Source organism: Pezoporus occidentalis, unplaced genomic scaffold, assembly GCF_034315485.1.
Source record: "Pezoporus occidentalis ecotype Australia unplaced genomic scaffold, CSIRO_AGI_Poc_V1 ctg4, whole genome shotgun sequence".
NCBI lineage: Eukaryota > Metazoa > Chordata > Aves > Psittaciformes > Psittacidae > Pezoporus > Pezoporus occidentalis.
In genome coordinates this window covers 22,202,125-22,223,122 of record NW_026915724.1, presented here as the reverse complement: position 1 = coordinate 22,223,122, position 20,998 = coordinate 22,202,125, and the positions used below count along the sequence as shown (strand labels likewise).

Here is a 20,998-nt window from a genome sequence, read left to right as displayed (position 1 = left end):
AGGCAAAGCTGAGGAATGTACGAAGGGAATGAGAAATTGCTGTATCTTTAGTGGAAATTTTTGGCATTGTTGCTTGGATCTTTAGGAAACATAATGCAAGGAAAAGCTGTACTGTAACCCCATCAGACTGCAAGATTAAGTTCTATTCAGTGCACACTGGAACATACGCTTCAGCATTTGGAAGAATTGAGCTCTTATCTAAATTGGTAAGCTTAAGGTTAAGGTTCTTGCATAGCAGCAGTAATTCCCCAGAACAGCACAAATGCCTTTTTGATAGTGAATTATGGTGTTGGGTTACATAGCCAGTTACATACACAGTGCTCATTTGTTTGTTGGTTTCAATTGGCCTTAGTAAGATCATAGAGCCATGTACTTAGAAGTTAGGGAATGTAAGAACTAAGGTGACTTTACAGTTCTAATTCTTTCCTGAGCATGAATTTTTCAAATCTTTAATTGCATCATCTCGTCTGTCTGTATTCCTCACAAAGCCAGAGCTTGTTTAGCAGCTCAGGAAGAAGGGGGCTCACTTTACATGAGCAGCTCTTCCGTATTGTCAGGTGGTGTGGCTGCTGTCTAAAGTGTTGCATAATAGATGAACCCTGTTCTGAAGAAACAAGGATCTTATCTTTTTGGTACTCATTGCTGTCCTACTGGAGTGCTTCATAAAGAAATTTATGAATTCAGTTTCACAGCAAGCCCAGGCAATTTGGGGAAAGGAAATGTTGCCATTACTTTACTAGGGGTGGACAAACTGTAGAGGTATCAAAGTCAAAACAGTCTGCCCATTTTGAGTGTCTGTTGTCTGAAGCTTTATACATAGCTCTTGATATGCTTAATACATAGTTCTTGTTGGCTTTGATCGCAGTGGTGGTATTCAGCCATGATGACACAAAATTCTGACTGCAGTCAAATAGGTAGTGTGCAGTTACTCTCTGAAGAGTCTGGTTTGAGTATTTTGCACATCTTCATGCTAGGCAAAGGAATGAATTGGTTTTCTCAGCGTTTTGCTTCTTTCACTCTGTTTGATAATCTGTTTTGGTAATATCGCAGTAAGCAGTCCCAGCACCCTCTCTTACCACCACTTGCCTTGCTTCTGTCATCAGATAGTTCTGCTACATGGGGGAAATGTGTGATTGCACAGGGAACCAATCTGATATGTCTGTTCTTGCTGTTTAATCACGTTGCTGTGGTGGGGCAAAAGCTGTGTCAGCTAGATCAGTTCTTTGATATGGTTTGTTGTCTGGCTGCACAAACAGTTGCATTGGCATAATGGAAGCCACGATTTTTGGGTTTGGGAGAGTGGGAACTGCCTGAAGCAAATTCGGAAACAATTTAAGAAGCACTGCTGCCAAACATGCAGCCTCAGCCAGATTTATCTTCCTCACTCTTCCCTCTGTCCTCCCCTGCCCGCAAGTCATTGTCTGTCTGCTGCAAGAAATGAGGCAGAAGTCCTAAGAAGTGAGAGTTAATTCCTAGTGATAAGTGTTGTGACAGAAGCCTCTTGTACCCTTATCATGGGTATCTTGTACCCTTACCAGCCAGGATCATGTCCTGGGCATGTCTTGAAATAGCAGCCTTATGGGAAAGATGGAAGCGATTCCCTCCAGCCCTGGCATTGGGCCCTGGTTCCAGTTTCTTATCCAGCAAGTTCCAGTCTCCTTTACCTTCAGTTGCTAGTCTTATCTCCTTGTCACTTGCCTTTCAGCCATCCATCCCTCCTTGCCCAGCCTGATGGTTCGTCATTCTGCTGTTTCCCATCTGCAGCCATTTCGAAAGAGTTGCTCTTGGGTAAGGGGCTGTGCACAGTCTTATCAGCAGTGATGATGACTTTCTCCATCTCAGGAAGGAAGGACTCTTGTATGTAGTTGCTGTGCCCTGTGTTGGCTGCTATGCAGCTGCAAATGGAGGGTGTTTTCAAGGCCTCTTAGCTTAACCATCTTTTGGGCAGGTTATCACACAGATGGAAAAACCATGTTGAGGTGTAAAAGGATTACTTTCTCTGGCACGTTTCAAGTTCCTCTTCCAGAAGTGAAGAAGCTAGGCCTTGTCAGATAAGAGGACCAGAATCCCATATAGGAAGAAAATAGGTGGTTTTGCCAACTTTAGTCTTGAAAACAGCTGATCTCCTTTGGTTGTGTGAGAGATTGTGACAAGGAGTCCCCCTCAGCTCATTTCTTCTCACTGGTATCAATTTTGGGTTTACTTTGTGCTTAGCAGGTTTCTTTAAAGTAAGGGATGCTCATAAGGAGTTCAGACAGATTATGATATCATAATGTTTGATGGTTTGCTCTCTTCGTTTTGACTTGTTTTTATTAATGCGAATGTCGGACCTGTCCCTTTAGTAGTTTAGCAGTACAGAGTGCCGTTGTACCTAGTTTTGACAAAAGATGGTGCCTGTCAAAACGAACCTCGATAGAAACACACTGACATGAGCCCTTGAGAACGTACTTTGTATGTACAGAACCATCTTATTCTAGCACTATGCTTGTAAACACTTATTGTGCCTTTTTTTTGTGTTTTATTTTGACCCTGACAGAGCCAACAGTGCGGGCAGAACTAATGGAACAGGTGCCTCATATTGCTATGTTCTGTCAAGAGAACAGACCTTCAATCCCATATGCGTTTTCCAAATACTTACTGCCTATAGTGGTGCGTTACCTCGCAGACCAGAATAATCAGGTAAGTATCTTTTACAAATAGTTTATTTGCTAGTTGAATGCACCTGATGTGATGCTCTGTTCAAGTAACAGATCACCATATGATTGTGTCGTATTTTGGGGTAAAAAGTTTGAATGGACATGAAATACATGGCACTCTGAACTTTACTTAAAGAAATTTTCCAACATTTTTTTTTCATCAGACATGATCTGTTCTGATTTGGGGCCCTTTTTTCTGGTATTATATTCTCATGGGCAAAACCAAACAGTCATTTTGATAAGCTTACATAATTTAAATTCTGGCAAAAAGTAACAGTAGGTCACAAAAACCTGACTTCTCAATATAATTCATTTTTTAACACCATTATGTACCTTCATGACCAGTTATTTGTGTATCAATTCAATGGTCTTTGGGATTGAACTTTCGTGTTTTGTTTCTTTGCATGTGTGAGTTAGCTTGCCTAAAGCTTTTTTTGTAGGCTTTTCTGCATCATTTCAGACTGGACTACTTCTAGGTAATACATTATTTTAAAATATTTAGGGCCTCTTCAGTGTTACCTCTTTTCCCTTGCCTTTCCCAGATTTTCCATAATTAAAAATACATACCCAAACCTATGTTTCTTAGTAATATACATGAGTTTATGCATGAATTAGCTGTTTTGCTGATTCTGTATAACAACCATACTTGTGCTTGACATTCTCCTGCTAGCAGATTCAGTGATTCTTTTCATCATCTTAACCTCTGTTGATACTCCATAGTTCATTTGGTTGGTTTGCTCAGAAACAAAGATCTCAAAGATGTTTTCAAAATTACTGCATTGCAGTATGTAGTCTCTTGCTATATGTAATGCTTTCTCTTCTGATTAAATTCCTTTTTTTTTGAGAGGCAGGGGTTGCCATGTACAAAGTCAATTATTAATGGCTATCTTATTTTTGTGCAGGCTTTGTTCTTTTTCCCCAGATACAACTGAACAAAATAGTGTCTCAGCATTTCAAATATGTTTGAAATAAACACAGTTATTCAGTGTCAGCTGAACACTTTGATCTCAGAAAAAGAGGATTTGTTTAAAATTCACATTCCTTAAAACTTTGTTATTCCTAGGTAGTTGTCCTGCTTCGCTTTATGGATTTCATGAACTCTGCTGTGGCTACTTTTTTTGACATTGCTGTCCTCTGTTTTCGGAAGTATGTAGGTGGGCATTTTTATAACAGCACTGCCTTAGTTTATAATGTGCAGTTGCTCTTCAGTTCAAACATAGTTTGTTTCAAACATGAAGTGTTTGCAGAACTGCTTTTGGAGCATTTGTCCTCTTGCAGAGTGTGACTAGTATAGGTGTGTGGCAGTATATAGGTACAGCTTCCAAAATACAGGGCATTTATTCAAACAAAAAACCCCTCTCTTTGAATTCCTTCATTCTTTTGTCTTTTCATGATAGGTGAGAAAAACAAGCCAGGCAGCATTGTTAGTTCTGTTGGAGCAAGAGCTCATAGAGAGATACGATGTAGAAACCAAAGTATGCCCTGTTCTGATAGATCTGACAGCTCCAGACAGCAATGACGATGTGAAGACAGAAGCCGTGGCTGTAAGTAACACCAGTACCAAATCACACAGTATAAAGTTTGCTTGAATGCATGATATTCCAGTCATGGTAGCATGTTTCCAAGTTGCGCATCCATTTGGTATTAAAGAGAAAAGAATTTTCAATAACATTATGTCCATACAAATGAAAAGTAAACATAAAAAGCCTCTGCTTAACTGACACAGAATTTTGTGTTGTACAAGCATCCCTGATTAGTGTCTGTCTTGCCTTTAGATAATGTGCAAAATGGCCTCCATGGTAGGAAAGGACATCACAGAAAGACTTGTTCTTCCTAGGTTTTGCGAGATGTGCTGTGACTGCAGAATGTTTCATGTTCGTAAGGTATGAGTTATCAGCATTTGGTCTGGATTGTCTGTGAAAGGAATGTCATGAACTTGGAACTTGCATTTGGCTAAATGGGTTTTTCCTGCTAGGTCTCATTTGTGACATGCATAAATGAAAGCTATGGAGTTTCTTTGTACCTCGCATTTCCACAGATTTTATATTTGACACTGAGTTTTTTTCCAAAGTTCTTACCTTTATTATCAGGAATAAAGAAAGAATCTGCTTGTCCTATGATTGTGTAGATGGTTATGAAAATGTGAACCAGCTGTAACTGATACAACATCAGCCACCTGAGCTTATATGGTAGATTGCAGATAAGATGAAAGATGCTCGTTAAGATGAAATAAACCAATACTCCGTCATGGTATTTAGGTGCTGAGGCTGTGTGTTGGTTTCACCCTGCAATTGCATAGCTTATTTTCCATGATAACTTCTTGTATTCTTTAATCTGAGAGCAGTTTGAACACATTTTATTCTTCCCTTTCACTTAAGTTCTGGGATGGTTCTTTCATGATTAAAAAAGGCTGATTAAGCTTGAAATGAAGAAAACAATTTTTAATTTTCTTTTTAACCATGGGAACTGATGGAATGGGGAGGTAGCTGATGCTGAGTTTATGCTGAAACCTGGGTTTATGTTTTTAGAAGCTGTTTATTTTTTTGCTTTGATTTTTGTTTGCTGTATTAAAACTACAGTCTTGGTTACCCTTTTGCATTTTGTCTGCAAGGTATGTGCAGCCAATTTTGGGGATATCTGCAGCGTGGTTGGGCAGCAAGCCACCGAAGAAATGCTGGTAAGCTGTTTTTTAATACTTTTTAATATAAGTCAGTACTGGAGCAGGACAAGGTACAGGGGAAGGGCAGCTAAAATGATTGAACAACTACTGCACTGCTTTAGTAAGAAGAGACTAAACGAGCAGGGACTCTTCAGTTTTGCTGATGTGAGGTTATGAGTGACGTTTACAAAATCTCAAAGTTACTATGAATACACCATTCTTACTTGCCAAGTCACACAGTCTAGAGCTAAGGGGTACTCAGTTTTAGAGCTGGGAGAAGAGTTAAACCAGACTGAAGAAAATAGTTTGGGTGGTGGAGGCTCAGAGTAGTATTTGCAAGTTCAGAAATATATTAGGCAAGAAGTAGGCAGAAATGTGTCTTCTACTGTCCATAAATACAGTGAGAGATTGTAGATACAGGAGGAGCATGGTAGGCATAGACTGCTAGAAGTGGTGAGGCTTATATGTTCTCTTTTTAAATGGCATTACTTAATGCTGCTGTTCATTGGTTTAATCTTTTAAAGTAACTTTTCCTGACTCTAACAAAGCCTCACAGACCTCCTGGGAAGAAGGGAAAGAGAAAGAAAGGCAGAGAAAAGAAATCAATCTGGGCAATAACAAATGAAGTAAAGGGAAGAGATACAAATTGAAAATGGAAAAGAAGGGAACTGGATGGAGCAGGGAGTAGTAAGCAGAGGATCCTTAGCAGTGCCCCCCATTCTCCTGGTGTGTCAAAGGAGCTGGTGGGTGTTCATAGGCTTAGAGGCGTTACAGGGCTAGGGAGCAGAAATCGCCCTGACAGTTGCTGGGCTCCTTCTTCCAACTTTTTCCTCTTGGGGACGTGAACAGTGAGTTTGTTGAGGGCCAGAAGACTTTGAGTGAGTGCCATGGATTAGTGAAGGACTTCGATGCATGACTTTGAAAAAGGCTCTGTGTCATTTTGCAGATGTGGTATTGGGACAGGTAGGCCTAGTGTGACCCTCAGGGCACTTCTTACTTTCTTACAGCATCTGCTACATTTTTCCCTAGGTACTGTGTGATTCAAGCCATTTGATAATGAAGTATCATTGTGCAGATTTACACACATTGTAATTTGGGATGTAAATTGATTTCTCTCCCACAAATGATCTTTTAGTTATATATGTCATAAATTTGGATTAAAACTTTGTAGAGTGTGCAGTTAAACTATGAAATAAAAAAGTTATTTTATGTGAAAGCAGTAATGTGGCTGGGATGGTTGGGGATCTCTTTCCATAACAGAAAATGCCATTTTCTGCCTTTTCTGTATTATTAAAAGGAAAAAAAAAAAAACACCAAAGTGGAGGGGGAGGAGGAAGCTGAATGGCTTTAGATGAAATTTCAGATTATAACATAAATGCTTTTTAATCAGGAGCAAAGTCCAGAAAGCTTTGCTGCAGAAAGTAGCAACAGCTGAAGATCAATAGAGCTGTAGCAACAGTTGTATTACTTTCAACACTGCCTACTGAAAATGAAGGCAGCCATGTGATGACCTGCATGTCTTTGCTTCACCTGCACTGTCCATCATTTTGTCCTTACTGCTACCATTTCCAACAAACCCAAGCACCTGACCAACTTCAGAATACTTCAGTTTTATTAGTAAACCCCTTGGTCTGTTCAGGCATGTTTGCTTGTGCACCAAATGTAGTGTTTTTCTCATTTCCCTGTTCCTTTATGCATTTAGGTCCTGCCTTTATAGGGTAGGTGGTGACAGAGATTGATAAATCTAACAATGAGAAGTTGGAAAAGAAAGGGTTGTTCTTTCTGAAGATGCTCTTTTGCATTTCAGTGAGGCTCTTACAAATACACACACACACATATATATATAAAAGGAGGTTGAAAAATAATACTTTCTTGCTCTTCTTCACACAGGTGAATTGTCCTTACCTGTATCCATAAGTAACATGAGATCAACTGATTAGAAGGGTGGTGCTACTGAATGTGTGCTCTTTGTCTTGCAAATATTAAACTAATGTATCTGAGTGTGAGGAGAGAGAACCAGATGCAGGAGATGAATGTGAAAAAAGAACTTGCTTCTAAACAAGTACTGCCTGCTAAGACTTGCAAATTTACTCACTATGTTCCTAACAGCTGCCGAGGTTTTTCCAGCTCTGCTCTGATAATGTGTGGGGAGTTAGGAAAGCCTGTGCTGAATGCTTCATGGCAGTTTCTTGTGCAACATCACAGGAAGTCCGGAGGACAAAATTGTCAACCCTTTTTATTAATTTGATTAGTGATCCTTCACGATGGGTAAGAATTGCTTTTTATTTCTTGACTAGCTGTCATATGTAAAGGATTTTACTGATAGTCCATATAAAACTTCTCCCCATAGGTGTGGATAACACAATTTGTTTCACTCGCCTCAAGCAAAATTCTTCTCAGACTGCTTAGTTTGTCAGTGGGTGTAGGAAGTCCCTCACGTTTTCACTGCAGCATAACAGAAAAACTGTCAGGGGTGTAGTTTTCTTAGCTACGGGAACTGCCTGTGACAATATTGCTGAAAATCGTCAACAAACTTGGACAATTATATGTGATGCATTTGTATTTCTTGAGGTTCCCTACCACTGCCTCTTGTTTTGGGGAGCAGCGGGTCAGTGGAGCGTGGTGGTGGTGTTTGTTGGTTTTAGGTTTGGTTGGTTTTGAGTTGGGTTTTGTGTGTATGGTGGCTTGGGATTGTTTGGTTGTCGGTGGGGTCTTTTTTGGTGTTGTGTTTTTTAATTTCATTTTTGTGTTTTTTTTTATTTCATTGGTTGGTTGTTTTTTTTTGTCCTCAGACCATGTTAAGTTTTTTCTATTGCACAGATGACTTGTGAGATCCAAAACTAGATCTAGTAGATCTTTTGCACAGGAGCATGAGCTCATGGGTTCTGGAAAATCATGCAATTTATAGCCCAGCAGAATTAAGCAAATAAAAAAAAAAAGTAGATAATTATTGGGAAGAGAAGAATAAATAGTAGGAGAAAGGAGGAACAAATGAACAACATGGCCAGATAGGAAATGGAAAGAAACGCAGAGCTTATCATCAGTCAGACTTACGGTAGTGAAATGTCTGTTCACTGCACATAATTTTTATCCTTTCAAGTTGTTAAAATTCTCAGCTGAGCTTTCAATTTTCCTGCTTCTGCTTTCTAAATAATAATGATTTCTTTGGTTGTGGGAAATAGGCCTCTCAACCTAATTACTGTGATTTAGCTGTTTTTACCCTGCTTATTCTTAACTTTTTTTTTTACCTAGCACTTTATGTACATGACTGACTGACTCTTTCCAGACAAGAGCCTCTGCTGTTGCTTTCCTCAGTAGGCTTATGGCCCTTCCAGTTCCTAGTAGTGGGCATTTATGTTTTATAGGGCAGACTTGATTCATATATATAAATAACTCTTTTTTTTTTTCCATCTTGTGGACCCTTTCCACTAGGTCCGCCAGGCCGCTTTTCAGTCTCTGGGGCCTTTCATATCAACTTTTGCTAATCCATCCAGCAGTGGCCAGTACTTCAAAGAAGAAGATGGTAAAAGCCCAGAAGGTGGTGGTTCTGTGCAGGAAAACAGGTAAAGAATTTACTAAATCTACAAATTATTTTTTACTCTTTTTGTTTTTCTTCTGTATGAACTGCAAGTTTAAGAAAATTAACCTTCCTGTATGAATTGTGTATTTATCTTGGTAAATGGAAAGATCTGGAACTTCTCATCTTGCTTCACAGGCTGCCAAAATTTTCAGTTATATACTGAAAAGACATGACTATTCAGTAACTTAAGATACCTTAGGATATACCTTCTATAATGAAAAGACTGACTTAAAGAAGCCAGAGCAGTGGATATAGACAACCTAGATTTCAGTAAGGCTTTTGACATGGTCTCCCATCAGATCCTCATAGAGAAGCTGATGAAGTATGGGTGAATGAGGAGATAGTGAGGTGGATTGACAGCTGGCTGAATGGCTGGGCCGGGAGGGCGCTGATCAGCGACATGGAGTTAAAAGCCAGTAACTGGTCATGCACCTCAGGGGTCAGTGTTGGGTGCAGTCCTGTTTAACGTCTTCATTATTGATTTGGATGGTGGAGCAGGGTGTGCCCTCAAGTTTGCTGATGATGGGAACTGGGAATTGTGGCTGATGTGCCACAGGGTCACACTGCCCTCCAGAGGGGCCTTAGGCTGGAGAAGTGGATTGGCAGGAACCTGTTGAAGTTTAACAAGGGGAAGTGCAAAGTCCTTCACCTGGGAGGGTACAGCCCCAGGCACCAGTGCTTGTTGGGGTCTCACCGAGTGGAGAGCTGCTTTGCAGAAAAGGCCCTAAGGGTCATAGTGAACACCAGGTTGACCATGAGTCAGCAATGTGCTCTTGCTACAAAGAATGCTGGTGGTATCCTGGGCTGCATGAGGAGGAGTGTTGCCAGCAGGTCGAGGGAGGTGATTCTTCCCTTCTGCTTGGTGCTAGTGAGATCACAGGTGGAGTGCTGGATTCAGTTCTGGGCTCCTCAGTGCAAGTGGACATACCGGAAAGAGTCCAACAAAGGTATTGAAGGGCCCAGAGTGTCTCTCCTATGAGGAGAGGCTGAGAGAGCTGGGACTGCTCAGCCTGGAGAAGAGAAGGCTCAGGGGGCACCTTATCAGTATGTAGAAACACTGAAGGGAGGCTGCAAAGAGGACAGAGCCAGGCTTTTTCAGTGCTGCCCAGTGCCAGAACAGTGTGCAGTGGACACAACCTGAAACACAAGAAGTTCCCTCTGAACATCGGGGGGAAAAAAAGTATATATATAATTTTTTAATATATTTTTTTTACACCTGTGAGGGCTGACCAAGCATGGGCAGAGATTGCACAGGGAAGCTGTGGAGTCACCATCCTCCAAAGTATTCAAAAGCACTGGGCAACTGCTTTTGGGTGGCTCTGCTTCCACAGGGAGGATGGCCAAGATGGCCTCCAGAGGGCCCTTCCAACCTCAGCCATTCTGTAATTCTGTGATTTATTTTGCCATGCTATAAGTAAATCTAGTTTCATAAATAGCAAGCTGATAGCATGTGTGTGACTTCTCAAGAGCATCTGTTTGCAATGAGTATATTTTGGTTTTTAAATGTTCAATTGCTTTGGCACTCAACAGTGAGCAAGTCAGGACTACAGAAGATGTTACAACAGAGGATGAGCACAACAGGACAGAGGATCTGTCTTCACATGTTGATAACGATGATTTTGCAACAAAACTTGAAAATGCCATGGAAGATCAAAATACAGTGTCAAATCACTCCCAGAGGGAAAGTGATTTCCAGACTGAGTCATCCTTCCATTGCACTTTGTCCTCAGAATCTTGTGGGGAAATGGCTGATGAGAACGAGCGCAGTTCTCATTGCTGTACAGCAGGTCTGCGGGAGGCCAGGCTGAATTCACAGGAAACCTCTCTTTCAGAGCAGGAATTGTACAACTCTTTCCATTTCTGGAGGACTCCACTTCCTGAAATAGATATTGACCTTGAGCTTCAGCAGACTTCTGAGATAATACTTGACAGAGAAATTCAGGAACTCACTATGCAAGTATCTTCAAACATTCCTATGACAAAAAGGAAAGAATTGGAAGAAATGATAGAAAATTTGGAACCCCATATGGACGATCCAGATGTTAAAGGTATAGTAAAGATACTGAAGCATTTTTAGTGTTCGGAGGTATGGATATGTTGCTTTAGCAGTGTGGGTTTTAACCTTTCAGTCATTTTAAAAGTCAGAAGTACTACTTTCTCCTGGTCCTTAAAGAGATTGTATCTATTTTGATTTAATTATGAAAATGGATGATTAACTAAAAGGGCACTTTCATTTGTGTAAAAATGTTTAAAGGTGGTACAGTTCTTTCCATAAAGTGAATTGTCACAGTTTACACTGAACCCAGGGCATGAATACACATCCAGTTATCAGTATAAACTTCTGCCTGCCTGTCTTGACAGTATAATCAAATAGATGGTTCAATGGCATAAGCTGTTGATCAGGAAATTAATTTGTAGTTAGTATACATGCTAAATAAGGAGGCAGATTTAATTGTTTTTAATATTGAACTGTGATACACAGTTTTCATTTTATGCATTATCCATTTTATTTTTAATCAGTCTTCTCCATTTTTCTGTAAGGTCTTTATTATTGCAGTCTTGTGTTTTTGCCTTCAAGTGTGCCAAGTTTATTTGGTCTGAGGATTGATGCAGACTGAATTATTGAAGTGAATACACAGCCTCCATTTAGAAGCTCTTGAAGAGTAGAGAAGGGTTTCATAAGTATGCCTGGCTTCTGGGAGCAGCACATCAGAGAGACCTCCTAGGCTAGCAGAGCTACACAGGCTATGTAAAGTCAAGCAGTTGTATGTAATCGCTGTTAATAGGACCTTTCCAGTCCACTGGCCACATAGCCTTGAGGGTCTCAGACTGGGAGACGGAAACCTGCACATTCCTCTGAAGTATGCCAGCTCTTTTAAAATGATCCGAGGGTCCTTATTCAGCTCACCTTTGTACAGCTCCCTGAGGCTGCTGCTGTCTTCACTTACTTCAGAGGTTGCTTTTCTTTCCACAGATGTTTTCTTTTCTTTATTTTTCCTTCCAGGGACACTTTCTTCAGCTTGATTTGTCTGATGATGTTCTGCATAGAAAGTGCTAAATCATGTAATGTCAGCTTTTCTGAATGTTGTTTGAGGGAAGTAAGAAAGCCTGACTTGCAGGTTACTGGGGTTAACTGTGGTTTATGCCAGTTACAGGCTGCTTTGCCAAATGGAGACCTGATAGGGATAAACCAGCCTAAATGTGTGGTCAGTTGATCCCATTCCTTACAAAAATTGTTTTTAAGTTAGGCTACTAGCACTGCCTGCGGCAAGCATCTAAAATATGGTGCTAATGGAACAGTAGGTGGGGAGGAAGTGGAGAAGAAACTCCTCTGTGCCCAATAATGCACTTTTGGCTTGGAGTAAGAAGTGAGGGTAAGGAAAGCAAATTCTTCATGAAAGAAAGGGAGCATACAACTTGTAAATATTGTCTTCTAGTGAAATGTGAGGAGAAACAGAAAACAATAATAAAGCACATTGAAAGGACAGAAACTCCTGAGGACCAGGAAATTTAATAAGGCCAGATAAAGTGTGGTTTTGAATTTAAAGGTTTTGCCAGTTATTGTTAGGATACAGGTACAGTAGCCAAGAGTAAATAATTCTTTGCTGAAAAATACTTCTCACCTGAAGCAAAAGTCAAAGCAAGAGTTAATTAGCAGGTGGTTTAAGGTCCAGTGAACATCGACCTTTATTTTACCATGAGTTCTGTGTTATGCACATAGCTGACCTTTACACTTCAATTTTTACTGAAGGTAGTTGTGAAAGCTGGTTAGCCAGCAGATTCCCTTCCAGTTTTCCTCCCAAAACCTTGCTTCCCAAGAGCTCTAGGGCTTTTTTCCCTGTCATGTGTGAGAAGGGCCCCTTATCTTTTGTACTTTTAATGGTTTTCTGTCTGCCTGTCTTCTAGCTTCAGGAAAGACCTTTGTGGGAGATGAGGAGGAGCAGCAGCAGCCACCTTAGTCAGGAGGGTATCAGTACAGATCTTGGACTGTGTCTCTGTGTGATGGGATTATGAGGGGACATGGCCTGGCACCTGAGCCTGCGGTGGTGAAGACAGCTCATTAGGAAGCTGTTTCAAGTTTCAGTATCAAGGCAGCCACCTAGAGTCTGTGCACACATATGCACATACTTGCACATGCATTCTTTCTTTTCCTCCTTTGCTAAGCTGGAACCTTAAGATGTTTACAGATGTGGGGTCATTCACCTTTTGGTAAATGACAGCACTAGAGTCACCCTTGGTGTGACAAGGACCTATGGAGAAGCACTCAACAAAGAAGATACTTGCCAGTCAGTGAAATCCTTGGGAGTTTGGCCTCTCCAGTCCTTCATCACCACATCTTGGCATTGTAGAATTGACAGGAAACTGACAAGATGAACGTTTGTGTCATTATCTCCTTCCTCTAGGGCAGGCAGAGGAAATCAGGATACTTGTGGTCTCCATCCCATTAAGCCCCTATGTGGTGGTCCAAGCATGCAGACTGACAGTGGGGCATGTGTGGGGAATATGTCATGGAAAATTCTCAATTTCTGCTGCAGATAGCTTCACTCTTGCTACTAGAGTAATCTTTAGAGCTCTGTGTGGATTTTTCAGTAAATACATACTCAGAGTTGAAGCAGTATGTGTCACCTAGTCAGGATAAGCTTTCTTGGCTTTGTAGTGAAAATGAGAGGAGTGTGCACTTCTCATCAAGTTGTCCTGCATGAAATGAGTCCTAATGAAAAACATCTTCTTGATGTGTGGCACAATATAGTTCTTTTTAATTTTCTTGCTTGGTTTCTCTAAATGAGAATAAACTGGAAATCAGGCATTTCTTGCCTTAGCAGGTGCTCTGAAATGACCACCTATTTTGCATGGGCTTGGGTAATTTATTTGATTTACAAGTTTTACAGGAATTTACTAACCTTGATCTTGTTTATTCTCATGGGCCTTAAAGTACAGAGGTTTACTGTAAGTGAAGTAACACTTGAAGAGTGAAGTCACAGGAAGCTTTTGTTAATCTTGCAACTTTTAAAATTCATCATTTTTCTATGTGTATTTGCAAATTGTATATTACAATATAACATATATTGAAACTGTTTTCTAACACAGTGTGTTTCATGGAGGAAGTATTAGTATGATGTTGGTTTTGTTTTTAAGTCTCTAATTTTCTATGTTTTTTTCCTGTTGAGGTGAATTATAGTAATACAGCAGGAATGTCTTTTGGTTATTCTGTCAGAGATTTGATGCACTTATGGAACTAGCATTGTGTGTTGTAAAGAATTATCTTTATTCCTGCTCATCAAACTCTACATAGAAACCAGTGAACCTGTAGAGTGTTTTCCAATTTTTGCAGCTAAGATTGTGCTGTTGTAATTTTGCTTCTTGTAACAGATGTATTGCATATCTGTTTTGCCTGTCAAGTAAGTTCAAATGTTTTTTAAGCCTTGTTAGTAACCCTATTAAAAAAAAAACACAAAAACAACTAGAAGGAGAAATTCAGACTCTCTAACTTGGTATGGCAGTGTGGATTTAAAAACAAGCTATTGTTTATTGTTTAATTTCATGAGGAGCTTTTAAAAAACCTTGGAAAAAAACAAATTCTATGAGAAAGTGAGCTTCTGGATGGCTGGGTAAATTTAATTCCTTCTTACCCTCTTGGAAAAAAGTGGAGAACGAGGGAGGCAGGGTAGCTCAGAGTGCACTGAATTCTGTGTCGCTTGCAGCTAAGATTGCCTCTGGTAGCTGATCTGCTTGGGTCAGGCTATATCCAAGGAACACTGCTCAACAAAGGTGTTTTTTTTTTAATGAGCAGTAAACAGAGGGATGGAAAGAAGAGCAGTCTCAGAACTGCTGGATCCATTTCAAAAGAGTGGATGACAGTGTCTGAAGTGCTAATGCTTCCTTTTGATGAATAAGAGGACATCAAACAGTGCAACCTTTATTATTTTTCTGGAGGATGCAAGGCTAAAAGTATCCTGTGCAGAAAAGAGTTACTGGGGTCTAACATCCTCCTATGTAGGTCCTGCTTTAGAGTTACTATAAAAACGTAAAAAATGAATGACTGTATACGTAGAGGCACAGCCTCTTAGAACCTAAATCTGTTCTGTATGAATAAACCTGTTCTCAACCTTTATTTGAATTATTTTTCCCTTTTCTCTCCTATTCCCACCTCCCACAGAAGACCCAGTCAGTAAGTTAGCATTCATGTGCTGTTCAGTACCAAAGACTACTTGCACCATTAATATGTACTGATCCTGCCATAACAATAGTGTCTTACTCCTGGGTGTGTGTGGGGGGTGTATTTGCTTTAAAGACAAATTTCACTGTTCAACTGTAGTGTGGTTGAGAATCCTCAGGAAAAAAAAAAAAAAAAAGAAGGAATGTTAATTTTCCTTATGTTTTACACTAATTGTCTCCAGTTTGGGATTTGCTAACAGTCAATAATCTTAAATTTGTACATCCCCTGTAGTTCTTCACCTGTCTTCCAGTTAGTCATTGTCTAAAAGTTGATCTGTGGACTTGCTAGAATTTTATTGCAGTTCAGTCTCATGTATTTCTCTTTCATATGCTGCAGCACAAGTGGAGGTATTGTCTGCTGCACTCATAGCATCTAGTTTGGATCCTCAAGAAGAGACAATGGCCAGTGTTGGCAAGGGAACAGATTCACAGGCTGAACTGACCATCAGTGACCAACAGAATTTTAAACCTATACTGGATGATATTGTGCCTTTAATTGGTGATACTGTTGAGGTAAGAAGCAAGTTGTGTACTCTTTATTTTTTTTCCATTAGAATTTCCAAGGCTTCAGTAATAGAGCTGTATTTTGTGTTTGTGTGGTAATTGCAGCCAAATGCTTCTCACTTTTGGCTAGTATGGTGGTCAGTTTTGTTGGCTGGTATGGAAGCTACTAGCTACTAAATTAAAATGATTTGTGGTTTTGCCTTTGTTTTTGCCAGTTCTGTGCTTGTCCTTGTAAATTCTTAAAATAGTTTCTCTTAAAATCTTTGTTGTGACTGTCACATCTTAAAATGTTCTAATGCTGCTGCAGTTTATTCCTGTGAAGTTGCCTTCTTTAAATTGAGCCCTACTGATAATAAGTGAATCCCCTTCTTCAGTGCCTTCCCTCCTTGCTTCCCGACCCCCTATTTGGAGAAGGAGCTACTCTGTTCCCTGTGCTCCCTGTCAGAATGTTCTATAGTAGTTTACTGGTGTGTATAAGAGGACCTGCACTCTAGGGTGTTAATGCAGGCTGCTGAAAGATAAAGTGGATTCTAGCAATCAGTAACATTTTAAAGTTTCTTGAACCTGTTAAGCACCACACCACTGCCCCCCTGCCCAGGTGAAGTCTGTAGCAGTTGATACTATTTTCTGTTCTGTACTGTGTATTAGGCCAAACCCACTATGTTCCCTTGCATACAGTGCTGCAAGCTTTGGTGATACCAAAAGCTGTAAAAAAAAAAAAAAAAAAGCTCTGTAGAAAGCAGTGGTTCCAAAATATGCTCCATAAAATCACAGAAAGTGGTTATTCAACCTTTTTTAATTAGAGCAGTGGTTTTAGATGACATTTAATTAACTTTTCAACTAAGCTGTTGGGCTGCCATGTAGCCCAAAACCATATAGGGGGTAGAAGAATGTGACATTCACTTGGATACTTCTGTTTATACACAACCATAACTTAACACTATAAACGTGGCTGGTTTGTTTGTTTCGAGAAAACAGCTTGCGCCAAATTCCTGATGTCAGGTTTGATACATTTTTTTTTTTATCAGAGGACCAGTTGCAGTTGCTTCTTTCTTATATTAATGTGTAAAATGACAGTGTAAATGCATCATGGCAGCGTCATGTCACTGGTATATGTTGTTTTTGCATGGTTCAGTTTTGCTCATTAAAAGGATGCTCTTAATCTGTCAGTTCCTAGTCTGTTACTGGCGCTGAATCAAATCCACATTTTACAAGTGAAAAGATGTCATAGAAGTGACCTAAAATTTGGGAACCAAGCTGTGATCTGTTGAGCAAGTGGACTGTTGCCCCTAGCAGTGAAGAGAGGTCTGATTTTCACAGGTGGCTTTTTTTGTGGTTGTTTTTCCTCCTATTCTGTTGGGGTTTGTTTGTTTGTTTTGTTTTTGTTAAGTCTCAGTATAGCAACATGTCAGTAGGGTATTAGACACTTCGGAAAAATCAGGCTCTACAGCATTTCATGTTTGAAAGCAGCCTTCACAGTTCTGCACACTTACCACAAAGCAAATTACACTTTGCTTGTCCTCCTGTGGCTGTGTTGGCTCCTGAAGGAGTTACTGCTACATGTTAGAGAGGTCCTCTATTCACATGAAAATAAATGTTGTGATAGAGTGAACAGATAAGAATTTCAGATAGAGATGAAGTACGTTTGTTGAGGATGAGGGTATCTGTTTTATATTTTCCTCAACTTTTAGTTTCTTTAGGCTGCATGTTCTTTGTAAGGTTTGATAAGTGAATGTAAGCCTCCAGAAACCCCTCAAGTCATATTCTCAGTGGGTGGGTATGGGTGTCCTCCTTTTTTTTAATGGTTAGAGATAGAGAAGGAAAGGAAAATGAAAGACAAAGGAGACTGGCTTAAAATCAGCCCACTCTTGTCTGTCACAAGTACCTCTCTTTAAGAAGAGGGTGAATGCCATGAGACCAGATCACTGCACTCACATAAGAGGTTTGTAAGGCCATGACAGAGATTTTGCATCTCAGAGGTGGTGGTTCACCAGTATGGCATGCAAGAAACTTTCAGGTTAAACCCTGCTGAATTTTTATATCCTGGCTCTCTACAGTGTTCAGTTCAGTGTATGCATGTTACATGGTAAAGTACAGATGGAACTTCATCTACAGGAATAGAGATAATGCATTGACTTAAATACGGACTGATGCTTTGGTTCTGTACTGAAGATCTTCCTTCCTGGAACGCATACTTGACTTTAGAAGCGACTGGGTAAAAATGTTCCCATCTGTGCCACCCTTCAGTATATTTAGTAGCTGAACTTAGTTCAATCAACGAAGTATTATTTTTAGCTTAGCCTTTGAGAGCTGGGGTAGCAGAGATTGTGAGATGGAGTCATCTTATTTTTATTGTAGCAGAATGGGCGGCTAGCCTTTGGTCCTGTGCACCTGGGCCACTCAAGTACAGGTGACTTTGGGCTGCTGTGCCAGCAGTATGCAGTTGCCTTACAGCTCTGCATTTATCATTTATCACCTGTAATTATGTATCTCAGTGACTAAAATTATATCCCAGTGCTTAGAGGAAATCAGCTCATGGAAGAGGAAAAAGCAACTGTCTGAAGTCAAACCAAGGAAGACAGATTGTATCCTGGAGGCTATTTTTGAAGAAGTTTATACTTCGCTGGAAAATTCTCATTGTCAAACCGAGCTGAACAGCTGGTAGGGTAGGCATGTTCTCAGTGCTTGTGTTGATCCTGAGAGCTCACCCTGCAGCATCTGTGGATAGATACCATGGCTCATACCTAGCAAAAATGCTCTTGTCCTGTTCTACCACATAGCAGCCTTATCAGCTTTTCAAATATTCATCACATCTTGAAATTCACAGCTGATTATGCAAAGTCCATAGTATTCAGGGAACTCCACTGATGCAGAGTGGCAGTGCACCCTCTCCGCAGCAGTTTATCATAGCATATCACACCTCTGCTAATTGGTAGAGATAAGAAACAGAGTCACAGGCCTTAGCCTTATCTTCAAGGTCCAGATGTGTAGTACTTGAATGATTGTTAAATGTGATTTTAATAGAACTGCTGAAAGGAGTGATGGGTAGTGTCAGCAGCTGTGGTCCACTAGTACTCTGTTAAAAGTTGAAGGTCATCGGTAGAGAAGATACTAGAATAATTACTTTTAGGAAAGTAGAAACGGCATACGTCTCATCAGTTTCTGCTCTTAAGCATGGTGGTGGCTTTGTTTTGAGCTTTTGACCAAATCCAAAGCAACAAATCCAACAAAATCCATTACAGATATTTTATTTTTCCCTTCAGGGGAGAAGCAGTGTGACCCATACGTTAGTTACATTTTCCCTAATGCAGTCTCAAAGGTACTTCTTTCCTGTGATTCTGTGAGACCCAAAATAGAGTAAGAGTATGAGGAGCAAGCTTTTGAAATTTAAAGGAAAAAGATTTATTTTATAGACCTTTTGATTTTGGGCTGTAGCAAAATTGTATTTGATATGAAACATGTATTCCTTTAATCTCAGAAAAAGACCCTGAGGTGAGGACAGCACTTCTTCATGTAGACATCTGTTTTTTGTTCAATATGTATTTTGTGTAACCTTTTTTCTTCTTTTCTTTCATAGAATATGGATTCTACACTTCACTATATTCATAATGATTCAGATTTGAGCACTAACAGTTTCAGCCCTGAAGAAGAAAGAAAATCCAAAGTACAGGTAAATGGCAGTGACTTCTGTTTTTTTCTACATGTATCAGATAAGTGGTCTTTTTTCTTACATATATGGGGATTTCTGTTACGCATTTAATTTCTGATGTAGTTGCTATTAAATACAGCAAACCTCTTAAATAAGTAGTTCTAAAATAATCTTTGTTTCCAGAGATAATGGCTTAATTCAGCATTTGATTCTGTTTCAATTATGTATAAGAGATGACAGCATTTTTTGACATGAGGTGTAATGGTTGTCATAGACTTTCAGGCTCTGGTTTCATTTGCTTTCCTTTTCTCCAGAAACTACCCTGTAATGTAAATTAGGTTATTGAGGAGATGGGGTTTTTTTTGTTAAGTGTTTTGAGTGGAACCACTCCCACCCCCTGTCAGCTTTTCACAGCAAAGCTGTGAAAGAGTTTCATAAGCTAAAGCTGTCTCTTTGTTGTTTTTTCCCAAAAGGAATCAAATGTTTGTTGCTACACAGTTCATTATAAAGTGTGCCACCCCACACTAAGGTGATTCCCTTGACTGGGAACCTCAGTCCCTCTTGCTGCTTATGTGAGCCAAGCTATTTAGTAGCTGTGTTAGGGAAATGCTGGTGCACCCCTTTGGGTAGAATCAGTGCCTGAGATAAAATGACAACAGCTGAAGCAAGGACAGCATTGAAATCAGTGCAAAGAGGTTTTCACAAAACTTTAGTTCAAATGCTTTAATTTCTTAGTGGACAGAAGGATTGGTCTTCAGCAGAGGTCTTTATCTCTGGAGAGGCCTTCTCCTTCCTGCTGACTACTTAGGAAGTTTTATGGCAATTTTGAACATACTATACCTCTACTCTGCCCTTTTCCCAAGGGAGTTTAATTTAGTTTTTTACTCCCCACCTCCCCAAGACTTTGAGAGGAATAGGAAAATGATTTTTGAGCAAGTGTCGTAATTTGCTGTTTTGCCTATTTTTGTGGATGAGTAAAAACAGCCAGTCTGCACAGCATGAGAGCCTGAATGCTTGTGGAAAGGCAGAAGATAGTCTCTTAATTTCCTGGTCTGCCTAAGTAGACAGTGATCCACCCACCCATCTGTTAGGCTGGTCTGTATGTTTTCAAATAGCCCCCGGTTGTGCCATTGTTTCTTTGGAACTTTTTGGTGGAACTTAGGAACTTTACATTCTTATCAAGAGAATTGTAATTAAATAATACTCTGTAGCTGTAGGGGAAAAATTGTGTGCCCTGGAATTTTAGTAAGCCTTATGAGGACTTACTGGAAACAGTGTAAGCATTCTACCCTTTTCTTCCTGTAGGATGTTGTACCTCAAGCCTTGCTGGATCAATATTTATCAATGACTGATCCCTCTCGCGCACAAACGGTTGATAACGAGATTGCCAAACACTGTGCCTACAGCCTGCCAGGTGTGGCACTTACATTAGGCAGGCAGAATTGGCACTGTTTGAAAGATACCTATGAGACACTGGCATCTGACATGCAGGTAAGCTCAAGAAGCTCTGACGGTGATTGATGTGAACTTCTATGGTGTGACCATGAATAATCTGAGCTTCTGTGATGATCTACCTCCTTTACTGGATATTTGGTTGCTCTGCTTTTTACATAGAGCTTTCTATTGCCGATATTAGTTATTTGTATAATGAATGAAAGTTGTAACAGTTGTCTCAGAGGAAGCTGTGTGTGGTG

General features: G+C 40.0%; 1 protein-coding gene across 7 annotated transcripts in view; it reads left to right on the top strand.

Annotated features, from left to right (window-relative positions):
- PPP4R1 (protein phosphatase 4 regulatory subunit 1) overlaps positions 1 to 20,998 on the top strand; it is a 61,136-nt gene that overhangs the window by 32,401 nt on the left and 7,737 nt on the right. For all 7 annotated transcript variants that reach the window (XM_062632967.1, XM_062632966.1, XM_062632972.1 and 4 more), the window contains 10 exons: positions 2,537 to 2,679; positions 4,094 to 4,240; positions 4,472 to 4,579; positions 5,308 to 5,373; positions 7,465 to 7,623; positions 8,788 to 8,918; positions 10,466 to 10,983; positions 15,489 to 15,664; positions 19,233 to 19,325; positions 20,610 to 20,795. In XM_062632967.1, coding sequence (XP_062488951.1) covers positions 2,537 to 2,679; positions 4,094 to 4,240; positions 4,472 to 4,579; positions 5,308 to 5,373; positions 7,465 to 7,623; positions 8,788 to 8,918; positions 10,466 to 10,983; positions 15,489 to 15,664; positions 19,233 to 19,325; positions 20,610 to 20,795 — 1,727 coding nt within the window. The remainder of the gene's footprint in view (positions 1 to 2,536; positions 2,680 to 4,093; positions 4,241 to 4,471; positions 4,580 to 5,307; positions 5,374 to 7,464; positions 7,624 to 8,787; positions 8,919 to 10,465; positions 10,984 to 15,488; positions 15,665 to 19,232; positions 19,326 to 20,609; positions 20,796 to 20,998) is intronic.